General features: G+C 36.6%; 1 protein-coding gene across 3 annotated transcripts; it reads right to left on the bottom strand.

Moving 5' to 3' along the window:
• Positions 1–299: 299 nt before the first annotated feature.
• On the bottom strand, positions 300–13,845 carry LOC145238210 (tetratricopeptide repeat protein 7B-like). 3 transcript variants are annotated; one of them, XM_080101302.1, is made up of 22 exons: positions 13,682–13,845; positions 13,032–13,189; positions 12,719–12,887; positions 12,080–12,195; positions 11,917–12,017; positions 11,762–11,837; positions 11,244–11,479; positions 10,285–10,348; positions 9,602–9,739; positions 9,200–9,283; positions 8,560–8,803; positions 7,879–7,936; positions 7,089–7,182; positions 6,264–6,403; positions 5,526–5,636; positions 4,978–5,066; positions 4,219–4,303; positions 3,281–3,425; positions 2,492–2,582; positions 1,894–1,999; positions 814–958; positions 300–747 (listed from the first exon to the last, which is right to left on the bottom strand). In XM_080101302.1, exons 1-21 carry the CDS (start codon positions 13,794–13,796, stop codon positions 829–831), a joined length of 2,550 nt encoding a protein of 849 aa, XP_079957428.1. In that variant the 5' UTR covers positions 13,797–13,845; the 3' UTR covers positions 300–747; positions 814–828. The 3 variants fall into 3 exon arrangements, with proteins under 3 accessions (XP_079957428.1, XP_079957427.1, XP_079957429.1); XM_080101301.1 differs by having other exon boundaries at positions 300–958; XM_080101303.1 differs by having other exon boundaries at positions 300–958; positions 11,349–11,479.
• Between the last annotated feature and the right edge of the window lie 9,241 nt (positions 13,846–23,086).

Genomic DNA, 23,086 nt, shown 5'->3' with positions numbered 1-23,086 from the left:
TCTATTATCAAATTGTGTACGAACGTTAAACCTGTAGTTGATGGTTTACGAAAAGCATTCATAACACAAACCGAAAAATACGCATTAGGCTACCAACGTCAAGGTATTTCTATATTACCTGTTTGCAGTAGCGGGCGTCCTTTCAACAAAGAACAGAATGAGCAAAACTTAATTGGATCCAAACTTCAAGACATTGTTGCCAGCAAACGACGAAAGAGCTCCTGTCAGCACAAATGCGGAACATATAGGATTATAGGCAGAAGTTTTCGGTAACACATTTTTGCAATTCGTGAACAAAACACAATTCCTAACATATTTTATTGCACAGCGATGACACGACACAATAAACATAATAAAACACATTGCACAGATCAACGCCAGACAAATACTAATCCACAAATGCTTAAAAATCCAACATAGAAGAAGGTCAAAATAATGTTGTTGATTCCTCCAAAAGGCCAAGACGATTTGTGGTGTATTTTGCCGTACCAAAATATAATATTGATTTTCAACGGCAATTTGCTGCTTCTAGGCATTCATTAAGAAATTTCCCACTCTCTGGAATAAACTGGCATCGGTTTAATAGTTTGCATGTCTTGCAAGGGGCCTGTCGTTTCCCGAATTGAGAGCAAAAGATGTTAGAACAATCAGTGGTGGAATTCAGACGGTTCGAACCGATTTTATAGAACCGTCTCACGAAATGTTATGAGATCAGCGAACCAGCATAAAGGTCCTGTCGTGTTCCAGCTGGAGGGCAAAGGTATCACATTTTTTTCGCCAATCGCAGTAAAGCGTGGCATTATTTAAGCTTACATATTCCCAACTGGTTTAAAGCTCCAGCCCAATCACGCTGAATGGAACAACAGGCGAAGTCATCTCGAGGTTGAGAGATGAAGTTGCGCATTCAATTGTTCCATCAACGTCATTTTCGGTCTCCAGGATTTCACCAAGTTGTCGCCTGAAAACACAACAACCACACGATGGTTGAAAACTAGACGTGTTTGGTGTATCAAACAGCAAAAACCAGTGGTGAGATTCAGCCGGTTCGCACCGGTTCAATAGAACTGTCCCACGAAATTTTATGAGATCCGCCAACCGGTTAGCACTACTGGTTACTGTCAATGGACTTTTTACAAAAGAACCGGCTGAAAAATATGACTTTTGTAATAGAACCGGCTGACAAAAACATTGAATCCCACCACTAACTGGAACCCTTGATAATCAAAATCAGTGACTCAAAGGTACAAAATACACATTTCGCCTTCCTAACATCATTTCATTATTTATTTTAAATAGAATTCCCAGTTAAACCCTGGATTCGAAGTTTTTTTAATCCATTTATCCATTAAATCCATTATTACTGGACAGTTGATTTGATCTCATATAACGGTCATGGGATGTTAAACTCTCATTTAAATTCCCACAAACGTTTGGATTAAAAACGCCAAAAATTTACATTGGAGCGAGAAATGTTACTTTTGTGATGTGTCGTTCACAATAAGGTCACTCAGTAGGGCTGCCTTTCTTAAACCGAATTTCAAAAAAAAAAAAAATCATAACGTCACAACAGACAACAAGTTGTTAAACAACGTTAAAACATTTGCCGAATCAGTTAAAACTCAGTGCAGTTAATTGCAAGCAAACTACTTCGAAATGGGACTTAGAATGTTCAGGAAGATTACTAGCGTATCATGTCACACGTGAAAAGGCTTTTAATTTAATAGATTAGCTGCTTAATAATTAATTGTTTACAAATTATGCAGAACAGCAGTTTATAGCCTGTTTGAGTTTTCACTAACCCCAGAACGCTGGGCAAACTCGTCTACTTTTTTCTAGTTGTGCCAACAAGGCAAAACTCGACAATGTGTCTTATTATATTTTTGCAGTCCTTACCAGACAGTGTGTGATGTTACGTCCATATTCACAGCGTCCTGCAACAGTTTTTTCGCGTAACTCTGTTTTCCGCTGCTTCGGAGAATCGTCGCAAGACGCTCGATCGCTAAAAGAAGCAAACACATCGATATAAAATCGTTAGTTTAGTTTGATGTGTGAATGTTGAGACCTCGACTTGGATGTTAAAATGATTCAAACACTTTGCAAGCAACACATGCAATTTCGGCCGATTGGAACATACATTCATAACTGCATGGGATCAGCCCTGAACCGACCATTGATCCAGTATAAGGCCTCCAATGGGTCTGGTGTAAGGTTATTTACACAAAATTTGGGTTTTATTTGGCTGATTTACGCAAAAGTTAATGTCCAACCCGGAATGCGAAGCCAACAAACTAAGATTCTAAAAAGTCTGACCCTGATGGTTTGTTAATCACTAAACAATTTAAATCAACAAAAATTGGCAAATAATGGTGAATGTAAAATCAACAAACTATGACCTCAGTATTTCTTTATCAAATACACATAGAAATCGATGATACCCTCACTAAACCAACATTTGCTTTCACACCCATACAAAAACACAAAAGCCTTTCACCTTTAAGGTAAGTCGGATCAATGGCAAGAGCATTGTTGTACATGATGCAAGCTTCGTTGAGCTCATCTCTGTATTCGTGCAGTCGACCCCTCTGCGCACAAAACATAATAATGACCGCTGTATCAGATGAAATGTTATTTTTTGCACATTTGTTCCAGGGCACATTAGGCGGTAATGCTGGAAATATCAGTGGATTTGTGAAGATTTAGAAAAATTGTTTGTTACCTTTTGAAATTGAATGCAACAGGAGGTAAACAAATAAGTTTAAATATAGACACGATTAAGCCGCTATTATATCTAAGCTTCGGCGCTTTACACATTTTTCAACGCATTTTAAGTGCGATTTCCCAATTTCATTTTGGGAACGACGAAGTTTTTAAAAACTTGTTTTGCGCTAAAAACAGCGGTTGATGACGTAAGTTTCCATATAATTTTTCCAATAGATTTCTGAACTTATGACTTTTTCGCCTGTTCTCAAACTTAAAACCATAAAAGCTACGTTGCAACGCTAGATTGTGACAATCAAATATATTCACTGTGTAGTATATTATGCAATCACGAGTCACCAGAGACTCAGTACGACAGATGGAGACAACAGTCGCATATAATAACAGACTGAAAACTTTGACAAGTCTAAAATCATTCACCATTTATGTGAGATATATCTTGCATGCATATGTAGTATCACAATCTATAAGTTAGTCACCTCAAAAATCTCTACTAACAGGAGATCCAATACATTCAGGTTTTATTCATAAGATGCAATAGATGTATAAAATTGTAGCTTACCATGTAAACCACGTTAGGAGAGAGCGGATAAAGTTGGTTGGCTTCGCCAACGCACATCTCAGCTTCGTCATATCGTTTCAACGTTAAATAAACTTCCGCCACTTGTAACCATACTTGACTGTGAACCGACCACAAGTGCGCCATCCTGCGGTGATTCAAATTATTAGAAACCTCCCACTGGAGGGCGGTACATATATATGATTGTTAACTTGGATACCGGGGTAAAATTAGTGGTGCACCGAATCGACTAATAACTTAGTGGTTAGGACCGTAACGATAGCGTTTATGACGTCACGCGTACGGAACGCTTTTGACAAATCAATATAAGTTTACTGTTGCACAAACAACGATATTACTACAATAGAATAGTTGTGTTAGTTCAGTGAGTTTTAAGGTTGCCTCGGCCGTCGTTGCTGCCCCATATACTTTGAAAATGATATAAAACAATATAGTTGACGGATTTTAGTTATTTTGTGAATTGGGTACCCCAAATTACTAACATGGTACACTCAGAACTTGGCAATTTTGATGATCGGGAGAAAATGCCACATTCACTCCCGACTGTCGAAATGTGTGTCGTTTTTGTTACACATTGTCTGCAGCAATTGTCTATGTGTAACATTGTAAGAAGACTACGTAATATACCGAGACATGCATAAACAGAACCGTTTCTCAAAGGGCGCCCACTGCTAAATTCCAAATCCACCCACAATTTTAAAATTCTTTAGTTTCCTCCAAATGCAAAATAGGGCGCGTTGCGTCACTATAATAACGTAATAACCACCACCATTGCGTCACAACTGCAGGTCGTTGACATTACGATCAACAATAACATGTGTCAACTGTGTGCAAAGTGTAAAATCGGGCACAGCACTTGCAGTAAACAACCAACGAGCGGTGTGCTTTAAAACAAACTCAACAAGCGTCTAATTTTCCACCTCGGTTGAAGATCAGCGTATGAACCAAGATCTGACGCAGTTTGCTCCCATCTTGAAACCGCGATTGAATTAGCAAAAGTAGAACCTGAAAAATAAGCGCAGGTTTTGAAGGGAGGTTTGCTTAGCAGAAAGCCCGCGGCATTGTTGTGTGCTAATCAAACTTGGATAAGGGTAAATGTTTGTAAAACGGGTTTCCAGGAAATCGATCTGCCGTTCGGTTTGAACACGGGAGAAAATCTCACAGATAAAAAGTCGCTAATAAACTCCACACGAAAACATGTAGTGAAAGTTGACTTGGCGTTTTGAGTTGTAACAAGTCACGTCGCAATATTACATTCACCTGCCTGCCAAGATGTATGCCAACCCGTTTAAAACCTAATACTGTGTTTTAAATAGATTGTAACCACAAGAAAGCTAATGTATTGCATAGACCAGGGGTTCTTAACCAGGGGTGCGAGAACTGTTCCCAGGGGCTGCGGGGATGCTGAATCATTAAGGTTGGTTAGGTCTATTCTACTGTATAAGTACAAAAATCCAGGGGGTGCGAAAATTGGTTGGTGATTTGAAAGGGGTGCAGCAAGGAAAAAAGCCATAGATCAGTGGTGATCCACCTGTGGGTCGCGAAAATATTCATAAGTATTAAAAAGGTCGAACCATTCCATTTAGGGGGACAGCTTACAATCACCAAAAGACTGGCCTATAACCAAAGTGGCATTTCAACCACCAGATGTTTAATAATTTGCAAGACAACATACAAACCTGTTTCTAATTCGGTTCCGATTGACAGGTTCGTCACGCTCCGTGCGTCACTGGTTACCCTTTCAGATCCGATCACACCACCAGCTCCTCTGTGACGTAATAAACATTATTGTTAGCTCAACAAACGTCGTGGCGGCAAAACACGAAATGTCACGGTGGTATGATTCAGGCCAAAAATGGAATACTTGCGTCAACAAAACAAAACTTCACAGGTCACGATGCGGGAATTGGGGTTGAAAATATTTCGGGAATTCCCGGGATATGCCAGTTTTTTCCCGAGATTCGTTTGGAATTTACCAAATGGTAAAAATATTGCAAAAAATGCTTGTTGTAACAAAATAAGAGGGACAGACATTATTCCATATAATTGTTCGCAAGATTTTATTTCTCAGTAACAAATCTGTATTTGAATTCAGTTTTCAATGCGAAAAACTTGAATGCAACTACGTTTATCGAACCCCTATGCTGGAAGAGAGAAAAACAAACAATTCAAGTTACATTAAACAAAATGAATAAACAAAGGTCGTACACCAAGTTTTCAGACTTACATAACATTTTTCGGTTTCAGCGACCACAGTTTCATCAGTTCATCACAAGTCCTCAGTGCTTCGTCGTGTTCGTTCGTGTGAAGTTCCAATTTGCATTTAGTCGCCAACAAACTGAACGAAACACAACATAATTCGGACAAGAGCCACAACAACCGCCATAACTTTCAAATATGGCAAGCACTGTTGTAACGATTTTACACCTTAAACTCGAGAAGCTATATGGATAGTCATAGCAAAAAGGAATTGCTCAGTTGTTACATCAAAAACAGGTTTATAAAGTCATGCAGCCTGATACTTCCAACAAACTGAAATGTTAGAAGATGGCTACATTAGCTCATATGGCCTATGTCTTGTCGACAGCTGCACTGCTGAGATCATATGGGTCGAAACAGTGTTCACTGTCTGCAGCCTACTTTATTCTTGTAAATTTTAACAAGATGTATATTTATCATTTATGTGTGTAGATTAAAAAATCTTAAAGTTTTCGATGTAAAACACCACTGCCATAAAATAAATATAAATTCATAACTGGGATCAGTCCTAAAGCGTTTATGCACACCAGCGACCACGGCACACTCATATGTAAATCACAACATGCCAGGCATATTGAAGGTGCCATACCGAATCAGCCGGTCACCAAGCATTCACCAGTGACCACCACATGGCAAGGCGTGGGCTAGAAAAATCTAGCCACTGCCATAACTTACAACTTGAATAAAGTACTGGACTCGTACCCACCTTAAGTTATCAGGGTACATGAGCAGGGCAGAGCGAAGTGTTGTTTTAGCTTCCTGATATTGTTTACGCGATGTCTGTAGCAATGCTAGGAGGTGGAGAGATTGAGCATCTTCAGGGTTGAGATCAAGCGCCTGGTGAACCTGAATCGATGACAGAGAAAAACACGTAACTTGCAAACGATTCTATAGTTTATAGCGACTCCGATTTGTGAAGCCTTTCCACGAAATTAACCGGAATATAAGTTAAAGTGGAATATTATCTTAAGTATATTTTCCTGTACGCAATTTGCGCGTTCATTTTTCACCAGTGTTTCTGTCGTTGTTTTTACAACGTGTCTCCTTTGCTGCTGCTGTGTGTTTTGACTGTGTTGAATACAGTATAGGTCCCAATTGCAACTTAGCGTCAGCAGGTTTTTTACTACTTTTGTTTGTATTTTACGGTTTAACTTGCATACGATTTTTGGTGCTGTTTGTTTTAGATACTGATGATGCCTATTACTTAGGCGAAATATATAAATCTAAACATGAAACGGTGGACGACTTGTCAAAGTTTTTAGTCTATTTTTCTAAGTAGCGATAAACAATTAATTATTGAAGTGCAGTATGAATTTAACCGGAATATCATCTTAACTAATAACAGCTTTTGTAATAAGATCCGATTATGCAATTAAACGGAGTTTTCGATTAACCGGAAGAAACCCTCCAAGCGGGAATTGAAGCCAAATGTTTTACATTATTGCCACAAATATCTTTATAAAAATTATTTCAACCAAGTAACCAACGTTGGTTTAAAACTCGAGTTTTTGTAAAGTGAATTCATGATCACCTTCTTGAAAGCTTTGGTCAGTTTTCTCGCTCTAGCGAACTCGACAGCTAGAAAGAGACACGGTTTGTGGTGACCCGGATCTGCAGCGTGTGCCCTGCAACAAAAACTATATAATTAGGTTGCAAGGTTCCAACATACAGCGTTTAATTGTGTACACTTAATTTCGATTATGCTCCCTTCCCAGTCGTGTTTATTCATTGCGCGCCACACTCACTTTCTTGTGAGCCCCGGTCAAACAACGCTTTATAATACGGTGTAGCTGCAGCGCGAATCCACGATTGGCCTTCTATTTGCTTGTGTTGCTATTTTCGGCTTGGTGATTGTTTTAGTGCTATTGCGTTTCCATGTTTTCTGTCACCAAGCGAAATCAACTAGTTAATTGTAAAACACAAACACGGGGCATTGCTTATACTGGCCGCATAAAAATGGGACAAAATTTAGCTGAAACTTTTTATGTATTACATGGTTAATATTTGAAAAGATATAGGTGGAAAATTTGTTGCCGTGAAGCATTAACAAAATTTTCGTTGCTAAATAGTAAAAGTGTAACGAACTGTTTGGTGTTTGTCTCTTTGTGGTCCAACTAGCTCGAAGTTAGCAATAAAAAAATATATTTATAAATTGAATCTAAGCTAGTTTATCACGTAAACGGCTTCACCAAAGATATTTTTCGATATGGTAAATTATGTACAGAAAAATGAATGAATAGAGATTTATTTCATTTTGTTGTTGTTCTATCCCTATTTGGTTGCTATTAAAAAGGCACTATGAAAACCACAGAACAACTTACATTGCAAAAGCCTCCACTGCACCTTTTCGTAACTCAGCACTTTCTGAAGGGGAAAGACCTGCAACGCAACAATACATCGGAACAATGTATCACTCAATATGTGTTGTGCATATTAACCCACAGTGAGCTCAACATTCCTTTATGAGTCACCATGATCACTGATTGACAAAATACAATCAACATGCTTAGATCGCGGACCGCACTTTATATAACGCGACCTTACTTTGTTTGGCACCGAACATTCTACAGTTAGCTAAATTAAACTGGAAAGCGGTTTGTTAAGACTCATGAAATGGCATCAGATTTGCTGAAAAACAAAACAAAATTGGATTCGCTCATTACCACTGCACTGGAATAGTTAAGCGGGTCACACTTTGTTTAAAATCCAAACAAATCCACGAACCACAGAGCCTTTATTCAATGGACTGCAAGTTACACACCCCTGTCGCAATACGTTCCCATGCTCTTAATAACCCAGCTGTTGTTTCATATGAACGATGTAGCTGCAGCGCGTTGAGCCATTATCCGCCAATTGTGCCCTTCATTATTTTGCAATCGATAACGTTGCAACGTTGTGGAGCTAATTTCGACTTGGTGATCGTTTTAGTGCAATTGTGTCGCCATGATTTCTTTCACCCAGCGAACAAAGCTTAACTCATGAGAACTCAAAATCAAACTCACATCCTGATGCCTTTTGTGACAATCCGACGCCCAAACAAAGATAAGCAACTGACTTTAAACCATCATTGTCATCATTTGTATCGGCTTTGGTGGCTGACAGTGCCATGTTACTGAACTTGATTCCTTCATCATAATCTGGCGGTTGTTGTTGTTGGTAACAAGCCTTAGCAGCTAGCAGGGCTGGAAGTGGATTGCCAGGTTCAATACGACAACATTCACCAAGACTTTGAATTGCTCGCTCAACCTAAATCAATACATTCTGTTACTGAGAACTCTTCTTTATTGCATATGGATGTAGATCATTTGAGCTATTTCAATCGCACCAGTCTTTTAGCAATGTTGTGAGCATTTAAGTACTAATATTGGTCTAATAATATTGTATTACCAGCTCATGTCACAAAAGTGTGGCTTGGGACACTGCTGGCTTTACCAAACACTGATAAAGTCTTTGTTATGAGAGAATTGTTTTGACAATTGTTGTTTCCAAATAAAACTTTTTTAGTCCCAACAAACAGGGGTGACATAGTCTTGTTATACTGGCAACACGGCCTATCTCTTGTCACCAACTGCACTGATGACACCCAATATGTCGAAACAGTGTGCACTGTCTGCAGAAAACTTAATTATTCCAATGTTTTACCTTTCCAGAAGCTTGTAGTGATAGAGCAAACTGTTGCCAAAGATGAAATCGGTCGAAAGCATATTTCAGGGACTTTTCAATGCACTATGACACAATAAAGATAAAAAGAAGAAGATGTTAAGAGCTAAAGTAATATTTTTTGTTCATTGCATGAAGGATCATAAACTATAACCTATCATTGGTCACAAAAATATTCCAGTATTGGAGTCTCTAAATTTACAGCAAGAAAAAACTTTTCAATCAGAGCAACTTTTAACCAGAATTATCTATAACTACATTAAAGAAAAGGCCTGTTTAATCTACATATTTATTCCTAAATTCAACATGTATAAGAAAAGATTTTCATGAAAAACATCAAATTGGGCTTAAAACAATTAAAATTTTGGTGTTTGATTAACTTACCGCACTAAAAAGACTAAACTGTCCAAGTGGAGTCAAAGCAACGCCAAGCAGATTGTACAAAAACTCAGCATTGAGTAAAGTGTGTTCCCTGCTACTTGCATGAACAGGAGACATATCCAGTACAGGATCCATATTCAACTGGGGAAGTGAAACAGTTCGTAGGTTAGCTACCCACCTACAGATTCAAAATTGAGGTAGAAAAATAAATGACAAATGCCCTTTTTACATCTATTTGGACCGTTATATTCACCATTAAACAAATGCCCATTGTAGAACTTTAAGTCAATTACACATAAATGTTTTATTGCAAGTTGAATCCTAAATTATGGAAAGAATTCATGGCATTTGTATGTTACACATAACACTTGGTAAATTGAAGTTGCAATTAACCAAAATTATTGCTTTTAGGTTTTGTGGTAACTTATTGTGGAGTAAGTAGGATAACATTAAACACTGAACAAGGTAGGAAAAGCACCACAGATTATTACAATTAATTGCATGTTTTGATTTATTGCATGCAATAAAGTATGAATACATACTAAAACTGTCAAATGTCTTTTAATTGTTTAAATAAATATTTCTTTAGTTTGAAACAAATTCAAAAACAAAAATTTTAGCCAATTTCTCTTTAGAGAAAAATTAGCTGCCCTCTAATATAAGTCATGATGTCAAAAAATTCTTACCATAGCTTCTGATATCCTGATTAGGAGAATGGCTTCTTGTTCAACCGATGTTGGTGAAAACAATCTGAAAAACAGAAACAACATTTTACTCATTGAACTTAAGGACTACAAAGTATCAAAAATCAGTATTTCAGAACTAAATACATGGTAGTCTTATTGTTATATTTTTTACTGGGATGCATATACTTTTGAACTAGAAGTATTTGTTTCATTACTATTTTTGATCAACATATCACAGGCATCCAGACATTGCAGGCAATACAAACTGTTACAACAAAGTGAGGTGTGAATGTTAGTTTCAAATAAACCACGTTTCTTGATTTGAGGGAAAAATAAAAAGTGCTGTTTAAAGGTTTTGAACAGAAAGGTGACATAGCCATGGACAAAACAGTGCAATCGAAAGTGAAACTAAACAAATTTCAGTGATAGAATTTGATTGCGATGCTTTGAAACTGAAACTGATTACACCATGGAACAAAAAAGCAGTGTAACTTTTTAATCAATGTGACACATTAGCTTTAACGCTTTGAAACACGGGATTATTTATGAAACAGCTGAGCACAGTCTCACTAGTTTTATGTGTTATTTGGCTGGCGTCCAATTTGTTTATTTTGACTAAAAAACCTCTGCAGGAAAGTTGATGTTACATGATATACAAGGACATTACATTTGATCAGGACAATACTGGTGTAAAATTACTGTTAAACCTTCCTTCACATCTTTAGAAGTTTCAACATGTAACTTTTATTTGCAACCCAAGGGAATCACATGTTAGCGCCGAACCACCTTTAAAAGTGTTACCACAGCAAATATTGTTATAGATCTACTACAGAAGATGAAGAAAATGGAACACCACTACACTAACCATGCCATACATATTCCATGCAACTCTATCAAGTCAATGCACATGCCCACTTTAACAAAAACCCAGAATTTTTGTGCAGTGCCGAGAGACTAACTTTTCTCCGAGAAAAAACTTTGGTTTTGCCTGACTGCTATTTGTAAAAGCCACCGAACTAGGTGAACCACCGCCACCAAGCGATATTATGTTACGAGCTTCTGACTTCTTTTCTGATATTCCATATGAAGATGTCGACGGAGATGAGGCTTCAAATTCTCCCTCCACAATTCCTTTGCTATATTCCAACTTTGACATGCCCCGTAGGAGGATGGTTGCCAGTTTACAAGCAAGAGACTGCAATTTACAGAAAAATATCACAAAATACATTCTCAAAAAACTATACAATGAAATTCTGACAATAAAACACAACTTCCAGAGATCTTGTTGATGGTTAATGTGTTCTCCAAAGTGAATACATGTACACGTTATTGAATGGATTTTGTCAAAAATAATTTGTTTTTTTATTTCTAAAAATAGTGTCATAAAGAGTTTCATGAGATTTTTCATTGAACTCAATTAGAAGCATAAATTAAAGACTAAAGTAGATAAGGTGTAAGTATATAAATATTGTATTACCTGTCTAATATGGTATGTGTGGGAATGTAGAACCTTCATGGCATGTCTCAACAAGTTAATACCTTTCCAGCTTTCCCTGCAAAAACAAAACTCACATTACAATGCCTAACTGACAAATGCTTCGCAAACCAAAGTACTAAAATTCAAACCCTTACTTGTGTTTTAAATGAAGAACTGCAGCTCTCTGAATAGCCCCTTCTGTTACCGAGCTTACAATACAATCATCAGTAGCGCTGCTGGATTGGTTTGGGTACATCTATTCACAAAACAGGTTGTGCAACAACTATATTTACATGACAATTCAAACATTTTTGATACCTTGTCTCGTTGTATCAAGTATTTAAAAAGCAAATCTCCAGATTGTTCATAAAGTTCAAGAGCTTTCTTTTCAATTCCTGGTTCAGCTGACGTTTTGTCTTGTTCAATGCACAAACCTAAAAAAGTTCAGATAATTTGACACATAAAGCAAGTGGTACCAAACACTGTGTGGTACATAATGTGAGTACGTATCGCAAACCCACAACATAACCTGAATAACCCTTAACTTTAATTAGTCCACAAAATTGCAACTTGGATAAGTTTGGATCAACGCTTCAGAGCTGATCCCAGTATGAATATTTCATCTTTGCATACGTTTGGGTAATCCATATTTTAAGCTTTAAAAAAATGCACGAAAAACATCCTTTCTGCCTCCAATGGTAAAAGTAAGGAAAGTTTTTGCATAAGCTTTACAAAGCTCTTTTGGCAATTGTCTTTTTTTTATCGTGCACTGTACTACACGCATTTAGTGTTATTTACCCTCATGAAGGCCACCTGTAAAAGACACAGAAACATCTGTGCAAAAATATTGCCATAAGAGCTCAATAAAGTTGATATTATGCCTGGCAATAACAAACTATAAATAAAGTTTCTGCATCTTTTCAACTATGTGACAACTTTCAAAAAAGCATTTCATACCTTTGATAGCCAGACACTCGGACAAGATTCGCAGCAGGTACAAGTTTGGTGAAGCTTGAATTAATGATGATAAATTGATTTCGGAAAAATACTCCTGACAGGCAGCAAGATTGCCTTGGGCATAACATATCTTCACGAGAAGCAAAGTAGATTCAGCAAAAACATCAAACTGAAAAAATTCAATAATAGTTGTTTTAATGTTATGTATGCGGACTGGACTGGTTAAGCGAAAAAAAAAGCTTGCAAATGCACTGCATGAAATTGGTTTTATCAGGAATTAGATCGGCACCAGATGCATATAACTATAACTTGCCATAGTATCTTTGCATTCGTTTTTTCTCACAGAGTCCAAGCATTCCTTGATGCTATTAAGTGACCGCTTGGCGATCTTAATATTGTCTGGCCGTGGTTCGTGCTCCATTAGAAATTTTTCCAATTCATTTTCACACTCCACCAGTTTAACGACGGAGTCTGTTAAGCATGATGTAACACCAGTGACAACAATCACTTAGTATTATACAAGTGATTCTAAACCTACTAAAAGCCACTGCTTTAGAAAGACATGCACAGGATACAAAACTTATTAATTTGAATTGCTTTAACGTGTGGTATATATATATATATATTATCAGTTTAAACATTTTTACAATGCAGCCTGAATCTTGTTTTTCACCAATAACAAGCGTACAAGTTCTTCGAAAAGCACATTTTGAAAAAAAGGACAAGATCCAGTTTGCAGAGCATGACAGCTGCATGTGCAGGATTAGTTTAAAAAATGTTTGCATGCAATTTTTGGGGGGCTGCACACAGAAATTTGCACCAAAGGCATTTAATTGTCCTGCCTTGACTACTATCGCTCGCTTTACACCTGCTGAAATTGGTGTTGCGTGTGGACTCAAGGACCACCATGTTCTGCCAACTGGGGTAAGATGACATTACATTTTCCAACAAAAGATTTCTCACCTTTCGAGCCATATTTCATTGAAAATTGTTTCAAAGTCTCCTTTATTTTATCAAGATGTCTTTCATTGCGATTTTTGACGATTTCAATTTCTAATTTATGTCGCTTGGCAGACATTTTTTTTCGACAGGTTTATTATTTAAAAATATCTGTTCATTGGAGAAAAAGTAATTTTCAAATCAAATAAAGCATACATACCTTCTGATTGTTTTAAGTTTTTGTAATTTATTAGTACCAAAAACGCTGAATGCACATACAAATATGTCTGATTACTTATTAATATTGCAATAAGCTGCCACTAACCACAACTACACAAAACATGTTGGCATACAACGTCAATTATCATCTTGACACAGAAGTAAACTGGTATATAATGTTCATAAGTTTACTAAACTGTATCAGGGTGGGTTGAATTAAAACTTTGTAGCGATTATAATGACTAATTGATTTCTGATAAATAAAAAATAATAAAGTGATAATAAAAAATACAATTCTTACAATTATACAATTCCGACGACCTGATGATGAAAATAGCACTTGTCGAAATGTAGTCATGTTTTACACAAATACTGGGTCTGAATTTTTTGCTAACAATCAAGGGTATTTTTATAAAACAGGTAAGCTTTGTAGAAGAATGTTTGTTAAATGACCTAAAAGTTTCCTCTAATCTTATGCACATTGCATATTTGTGTATTTAATAAATTACTCAAAAAACACAATCTACTCATAAAATGTTTGAAACTTTTTAAAATGTAAAACTGGCATTTATCCACATTGGATTTTATGGCACATTTTGATGAGATCTCGGGTGTGCACGAAGAATTTTTAAGTGTGCAAGTGTGCAAGGAGAAATTTTAGGGTGTGCACGAACCAGTCAAGTGTGCACCTCATCAAGAAAAAGCTAACCGATTTACAAATATTTAACAAAATCTCAAAATAACCACCAAATACATTTGCGCCACTGGTTAACTAATGTAACTAATCTGGAAAACAGAATTTATTTAGCGCCCAGGCCTAATGTTTTGTCAATAACGCAAGAAAACAATATAAATTTTTGCCGAAGGCTTTTTTCGAGGGCTTGTTCAAGTGTGCAATCAAACTTGAAAAAAATAGTCTCGGGTGTGTAGCTGCCATACCATCCATACTACCTAGGTATTTTAGGGTCGGGGTATGGGTTTGTATTTGGAATAACATTAAAATTCCATATTTGGATACTCCTTTAGTTTTGGGTAATATTCTCACATGCATTTAAGGTAATATTCTAACTAGCACCAACACACTGCCTTTGAACGGTAATCAATATCAGATTAAATTTTAGTGTCATTATTGCAATTACAAACCTTTATCACCACCCTAATAATAGCTCTAACTGTAAGCATTTTCATAAGTTTTATTGGTACCTATATATATATAGGACGTTGAAACGTTGGTATAAGAGTACAATTGCCAAAAAGCACAATAAGTTTTTTTTAGTAATTGTGTAAATTGCGCATTTTAGAGGAGTCCAACATTTTGTAACAATGAATTGTCTTATTAGCGAACAGACGGCACTCATTTAAGGGGTAGAGTGTATACATAGTTGCAGTTGGCTTAGAATAAAATGTAATCGTCCTATTAGTATTAAAGCAATTAGCAAAACTGTGACAAATCTCACAATTTGACATAAAGATACATTTTTACATTTTTGTCCGGCTGATAAAGTTTGTCTTTTTGTCATGATATGTTTTGGGACTTTAACGACAATTTTGCTGTCTGAAACTTTCTGAAAGCAAGTTTTTATTTAAAAACATTTCGATAAACGCTTCTTATTAATTTCGGTAGATACTTTAACACCAAAAACTAGCGGCACTGCAGTCCGGTTCACTTTAGGTCAAGAAGGTAACGTCAGGTTAAATGTTTGAAAATGCTTGTTTTTAACGTTATTTATGATTTTAAACCTTCACCTGACCCGAATAGCCCTAACCACCGGCATTTCTACAAGTCTGCAAAATAAAAAAAAAAAAGATAAAAATTAAACTGGATTTAAACCCAAAAATTTTGCGCATGAGGCATTGTTTTTTCCACTACACTACAGAAACACTTGCATTCTTATAGTTTAAACAACACATATAAACTAACATAAACTATTTGTCATTTGACCTAAAGTGAACCGGACTCCAGTGCCGCTAGTTTTTGGTGTTTTGGTTTTATCTACCATTATTTTCACACAATACACATTTACACGCTCCGCTCATGTGCCGGTTATACTTAGTCGGATGATTGAAGAGTAAAAATACCACAATTCGATAATTGAACTTCACATAAGATACAAATGTACAGTAGTTTACATGTTTCAAATTAAGTTTATTTCTCTTGGTTAACGAAATCACAGAAACACAATAGCACAAAAACAATCAATAAGTCGGAAATAGCTACGCAACGTAAAACGTTATAGATGACACTTGGTGAATAATGATACAACGCGATGCAGCTACACCCTATTATAAAGCCTTATGTTACTGGGGCTCACAAGAAAGTGAGGTTGACGTGTGTTGGTAAATTCGAGGGGCTCTATAAACCGACTACCCATGTTAGGGAAAGAGGGTGGGGTTCGACACGAAAAGAAACCACCGAAAGAAACCCTATCGGATAGTTTCAAGCGCCAGAAAAAGAACACACATAAAACGACGATTACAATCAAATACTACTCTTTAGACTATTACTACATTGTTAATAAAGGAATCTGTATATAAGTGGAGTCAACCTGTACTGATGATGAAAACAGAGATTTTTGAAACGTCTACAGGATGTATTCTACACCAGTACTTTGGCAGTAATGTTTATAATTAAAGTGAAGACATTCATTTCCTATAAAAATCTCAGCATGGTATCTCGTCAATCGTAAAGGCTGTTAGAACATTCAACAGGTTCACACTTTAGCCAGTTTTTGCCTTCCGAAGTTATGATGCTACATCTAGTGAATAAAAATTAAAAAATTTATTGTGTTGAGATCTGACATAACTGCAACAAGCGGCCAATACAGATTTGTAAGCGGGCCCGAAAATTGAGCCCTAACCCGAAAATATAAGCCCGAAGCCGAATATAGTTTTGGACAAGCCCGTTTAGGACCGAAAATTTCATCAACATGCCTATAATAAAGTAGACATACACAATGAACAAACGCTTTAAACAATACGTTTTAGGACTGTTGCTCATTAGGTTATATGCATCCAGTATAACTAGCTATATTTAGCCCGGTGATTATTATGTACAAAAATTACGGACAGAGAACGTGAAGTCAGGCCCGAATTAAGCATGTTTGTTACAGAAACCAAAGCCCAAAACCGACCCGAAAAGCGCGGCCCGACTTACAACTTTGTAACATTAATTCAAAAATTCTCGAGGCTACTTTAAAATGTCACAGCAAACTTACGAATAAAACTTCTTGGTCAAAGCCTGCCCGTCATATTCAACCCGAATCTGTAACAAAAATGATTTCGTTTTGCTTCAAACAAAAATAAGAACTCAAGTAATATAAGTAAAACAAGCGTTCTTCCCCTGTTACAAACGGACGATTTTTTAAAAATTATTTTATTATTATAAGGTCAACATACATACGCATGCGCAAAACTTACCTCCTGATTGTTCGCGTGCTGTTTTTGGTTCCCTAAAGAAAAGAAAAAGATGAACTGTTTCAATTCGCATATGTTATATGAGCTTAAACTACTTAAACACACTACAGCCAGTATGATTTAAAAACTTGTATCAGGCCAAAAAGTTGGCAAAATGCGACTAATGCCGAGTGTAAAATCAAATCCAAATCAAGCCGATTTTATTTAAACTCAAGCTTAAACCTCGTAGAAAAAGTCCGATCCGATTCGCAAACTCTGCACTAGTAAAGTGATTTAAGGAAAAATAAACGTTGGCAAAAAAAGTATGGTGTTAACGCGGTCAACAAAAATGTCAACGATAGTATGTCCTCGCGGTCAAAACACTTTCACAGAGTATCTCCTTTAAAAAAAACACAAGAAAACATATATACGTACCGTGGCGTCGATTTCTTCTATAACTGGTGGTGACAGCAAATATCAGGAAAAGAACGAAGACGATTTTCAAAAAGTCCATATTTTATTCTGCAGTTTCGGAATCACGCAATAAGCAAATGAATCTTCGCAAATCAGTTAATACTGAAAATATCAACGCACCATTAAAGGAACAGACCAACAATCTTGGCGAAACCACCGCCAACCAAGATGAGAGTATATAGTGAGAGGGCTAAAATAAGTGAATGCGGCCAACGTGATAACAATTTATTTAGAAAGTTAAAAATATCGAGGTTCTATAATAATACCAAATCGCACAATACACTTCATTAACCAAAATTTCCTCTATTAAATAAACAATAGTAGATCAATGACGTGGCGGCCAATGTTCGGTGATTTTAATCGTCGATAGATTTGTACAAACACGAAACAACTCTTACACTGACCATATATTTTACGACAAATGCAAAGCGTAAATCTTGCACTCATTAGAAACTACACAAGCCGGGATTTGCACCTGCGTAACATTAGCAATATTTGCACCAGTTCGAAAAGCTAAACGCATATCGCATACGATTTAAACGCATTCCTCATCAATGCTATACCGACCTATAGTTGGTCACCAGTGTGGGCAAATGAACATTGTTGACCCTTATTTATATTCCAAGGTGTCAGGGAAAGAATGTGAAAGAAACATGGTTAAGGAGTAGGTACATTTTCACACCGTTAAAAAGAAATGTTTCTGTCCCGAATCGGTGGGTTCCCGCCGTCGCCCCTACATTTGTCACGACTCCATGTAAACACGTGGGCGCTTATTGGATAGATCTTGCTCCGATATTCAAATAATACCTGATGCGGTTCTGCTATTAATAAATTACGTCAAGTGCCCTCCTTGCGCTTGCGAATAAAAGACAGGAAACTGACGGAGGTTGATCAGGTTGCACGAAACCAAGGTGATGTCAACGCTGCATGACTGACGCGGCCGAGATACGTAATGCCATGTTGAAAATCGAGTTTAAATTATCAGAATTTTTAAACTAACGTTTGAAAAACTGAAATAGTATTATAACGCTGGGAGTATATGGGGTTTAAGAATGTAACAGGTTGTTTTTTTACGACCTTACACTTCTCGCAAAACATCTGATGCGTGTGGAACAAAGTGGTATGCAACACATCATTCTTATTACAGGCGCAAATTTCCGTTAGGTTTTGTGTACAAAATATACTCAAAAACAGTGGCAGGCGCTCAGCGTTATTGCAATGCTTTATTCTTAACACAAAAATATTAATTTCGCCTATTTAGGCAGTTTCCGTCTTGTTCAAATAGAGTCTTTCGTAAATGTAAAAATTAATACCAAGAAGTACTTGAAAGTAGATGTGTACCCGAATATTCGGTTTGCCGAATTCGGACATTTTTACAAAGATTCAGTTTCGACCGAAACCGAATCTTTTACCAACACAAATTTAAAGCATATGTTATACGAATAATATTACTAATTCATTCATTGCACTGTTTTGCCACTCGTTTCGTTTATTGTTTTGTCACTTTCTGTTGTTCGTTTTTCATAATATTATTGATTGGTTTATTGTCCAGTTTGGTTACCGTTTTGATTTGTTGGTTCGTCAACATATATGGTCACACGCTATTCATTTTCCGATATGTTGCGAATAACATTATATTCGTTCATTTGTTTTCTGTACCGGGACTACGTTGGTTTGTTGTTACGTCACTGTATGTTATGAATCTTCTTTGTTTTTGTTTCACCTTTGGTTTTGTTTTACTTAGTTATAACAGTCTTTTATTTTATTGTTTATCTTATTCGGTTCGAATGCAACCCATCGCGCTGCCTTGGCATTCCAGCGCGTTGCCCTAATTATAAACACCCTTGAGACTCTTCTCAATTAGCCTTTCGAATAACCGCTGGTGTTTTTCCTCCCCAACGCGAGGGCGGTGAAAACTGCGATCCGGAAGACTTGGAATTGGTCGGCCTTAACGTGCTGATTTGCTTGCGATAACTTTTGGTACCGGTTTGTCTCTTTTTTATATTGCTTTTAAGTGTAGTTTAGCCCGTTGTGTTTTCTAAATCCGTGCGTATTAGTCCGCTTTTACAACAAGAACAAAGGCCAGATTGTTTATTCGTTACCGGGTTGCAATAGTGTTAAAACTTAAGTCTATTTATTGGTTTTACCGGCTAGCAGCCGTTAGAGCAGCGTCCTGGGCGTTAGGCGCAGTAACAGTAGCGCTACACATACAACGAGTGCTTACAGCCTTATAAGAGACCACACCATCTTACAAACTACACCATAACTAAAATCGACTAATAGTATTAACCCTTTAACTGCGGGGGGCGCATAAATGCGCCCCGAGACATGCCTCGTTGCAAACAGCGATAAAAATCATATCAGTGCGAATATTTTTTCCAACTGGGGTGCGTTTGAAAGCTTATGCATATTGGATTCAATTTATTCGAAAAAAATGATATGTCAGTATTTGAAAAAAATTAATTACAGTAGGAGAAAGTAAAAATTCGGAAAAAAACATGTTTTTTCCTAATTTTTGTTTTTGAGCCGTTTTTTGTTATTTTACGCTTGGTTGATTCACAGACAGCTGTTTGGAGTTGATTTCAGGGCTTTGCGTGCGTGTTGCGGCGATCTTTGTTTACAATTCGATATGTGTGCAGCTGAATTGGGTTTGGAAGTGGGTAGTTTTGGGCCTGTAAATTTGCCTTGATTTGCTTGAATATAGTGCTGTATCAGTCAGTTTAGCTACTATTAGTGGTGACAGCAGTTATTAATCACGAAAACAACTGTTGTAGAAGCGATTTGACTCGGGAAGTTTATGGTTGCTGACCTATATTTTGATTGTATTTGGTTATCAACTGTATTTATATTTGTCAAATGATGGGAGGATTTGGCTTCATACATGGACAACAAATACAGAAGAATCAGTGCAAAGTTCCTTTGAAATGCTTGGAATTGTGGTTTTTCTGCTAACTTCTGTGAACTGTGTTTCAATTTGTACATGTTGTGGTGTAATGATACATAATAAACATCCCATGTACAAACACTAGTGAAAGCATTATGCGTACAGGTATTTGGTAAACATTAGAATAAGTCAGTAAATTGGAAAGATTGCCAATAATTATGGGTCCCCTTCCCGGAAGGGGACGCATTTTGATTTCACTCTGTTTTTTTTTTTTTTCTGTTTTTTTTTTCTCCGGTGAAGTTTGTCCATGCACTTTTGTCCTGAAATCTTTGGTGGATTTGGATGAAATTTTCACAGATGGTAGATATGGTTATGTAGATGTGCCATTTGTTTTGTTTGACTCGATAGCCCCAGTATTTACCCCACTGGCCCCCTAAAATGGGTGAAATTTTAAACAATGTCGGAATTAGATGAAATTTGGACAGTTTTTTCATTTTGCCATAATAAGCTGTCGATTGTTGTGTTTCGTCCTGCAGCCCCAATATTTACCCCACTAGCCCCCTAAAATGGATGTTTTTTTTAAATAATGTCCAAATTAGATGAAATTTGGACAGTTTGTTCATTTTGCCATTTTAAGGCGTCAATAGTTGTGTTTTACCCTGTAGCCCCAATATTTACCCCACTAGCCCCCTAAAATGGGTGATTTTTTAATAATGTCCGAATTAGATGAAATTTGGACAGTTTGTTCAATTTGCAATAATAAGCTGTCTATAATTGTGTTTTACCCTGTAGCCTCAATATTTACCCCACTAGCCCCCTAAAATCTGTGATTTTTTTTAAACAATCCCTGCCTTGGATGAAATCTGGACAATTTGTTCATTTTGCAATTTATGGGTGTTGATTATTGAGTTCCATCATGTAGCCCCAATAACCCCTAAAATTGGTTAATTTGGCAAACAGTTGCCGAATTAAATGCAATTTGTGCCTCATATAGCATGATTACCTGTTTAAACCCATAGCACCAAAATTTATGATAGTTATTTCATGAAATGCATTATCTACAACTTTGCATCTGTGGGGGACCCATGAGTTTCTGCTTGCAGAAACAACTAAGGATATAAAAGACAGTGACTGATATGGGACCCATTATGAAATAAGTGAAGGATATATATATATATATGTGTGTGTGTGTGTGTTAAGAAATAGGTCGCAGTGTATGTGCAATGGTAATATGTGCTAAGCCACCCTTCTAGTTATTATTAAAAACAAGTTTTATACCCTCAAAAACATTATTTTTGTCCTTTACTACAGTAAAACAAGAAACTAAAATCGTTGATTATGACGTCATGGGCCAATTAATGACGTCATCGAAAAAACACACATCAATATTTTTATAAGGAATTGTTTGTAAAACAACTTGAAACTAATAATTGTAACGAAAAACATGAATAAACTGCAATTTTATGAAAAAATAGAATTGAAATGACGTCATTTCGTAAGTGATGACGTCATTGAAAAAAAAATTTTCTTTAAATTGTAGAAAATTTTATACCCGACAACTTTCCCAGAGAAAGTTTTTGCCTATCTTCTATCGATTTTGCATAAAACCTCAAAGAGCAAGAGGATGTCTAAATCATAATTTTTGTCAAAAAGAATTCAGCAGTTAAAGGGTTAAATATGTTCAGAGTCTAGACAACAAATGAGTAATTTATAGCAGGCTGGCATTCTACCCGAGAAAATGTAAAACTAATACAGAACTAATAATATGATGAAACACATGTATTCTGAACTGTTGGCCTGTAAGAAAAACTTATGCTATCATATCAAACGCGTAGCATATGACTTAGCGTGACGTTATAAATGATTCGATAGATTCGACCGAATTTATTTGGCAAAACTGCACAATATTAGGTTTCGGCCGAACCAAAAATTATCCGATTCGGTATATCTCTACTTAAAAGTAACTTAGATTCACATGTTTGGCAGATATAAATGGCGATTCATAAAGTTTACAGGCGGTATTTGCAATCTAATTACAATTACAAGATACTTTTTGCAACTTACAATAACAAGATTCAAGGGGAAATCTAAGATCTTAAGAAATTGCAATTTCAATTACAAGATGATCACGTGTTTGACGTCGTGCGTTATTGGCGTCATCGTCAAATGAAGTATTTGTAGACTGCGTGATTCAGGAAGTTGAAGTGACACGATTGAAATGGTGCAATATACATTCATCATGTGTGCGGCTAGATGTGATGTATCTTTAAGCTTTGAATGCTAAAAACACCTGCAATTCTCTGATTTGAATGTTGATTGGCCCCACACAACAAAAACTCCAACGTGGGTTAACTTGCAACACTTTTTTCCCATACCACCTACGCCGTTTGCTTCCCATGAACCGTATGTGACCTTTATCTGCCACCCAATCCCGCGGCACGTTTAATTTCGTCAATCTT

This window comes from Phallusia mammillata, chromosome 7 (genome assembly GCF_965637545.1).
Source record: "Phallusia mammillata chromosome 7, kaPhaMamm4.hap1.1, whole genome shotgun sequence".
Taxonomy (NCBI): Eukaryota; Metazoa; Chordata; class Ascidiacea; order Phlebobranchia; family Ascidiidae; genus Phallusia; species Phallusia mammillata.
Note: the sequence above shows the minus strand (reverse complement) of the source record. Positions and strands in the feature narration are given on the sequence as shown.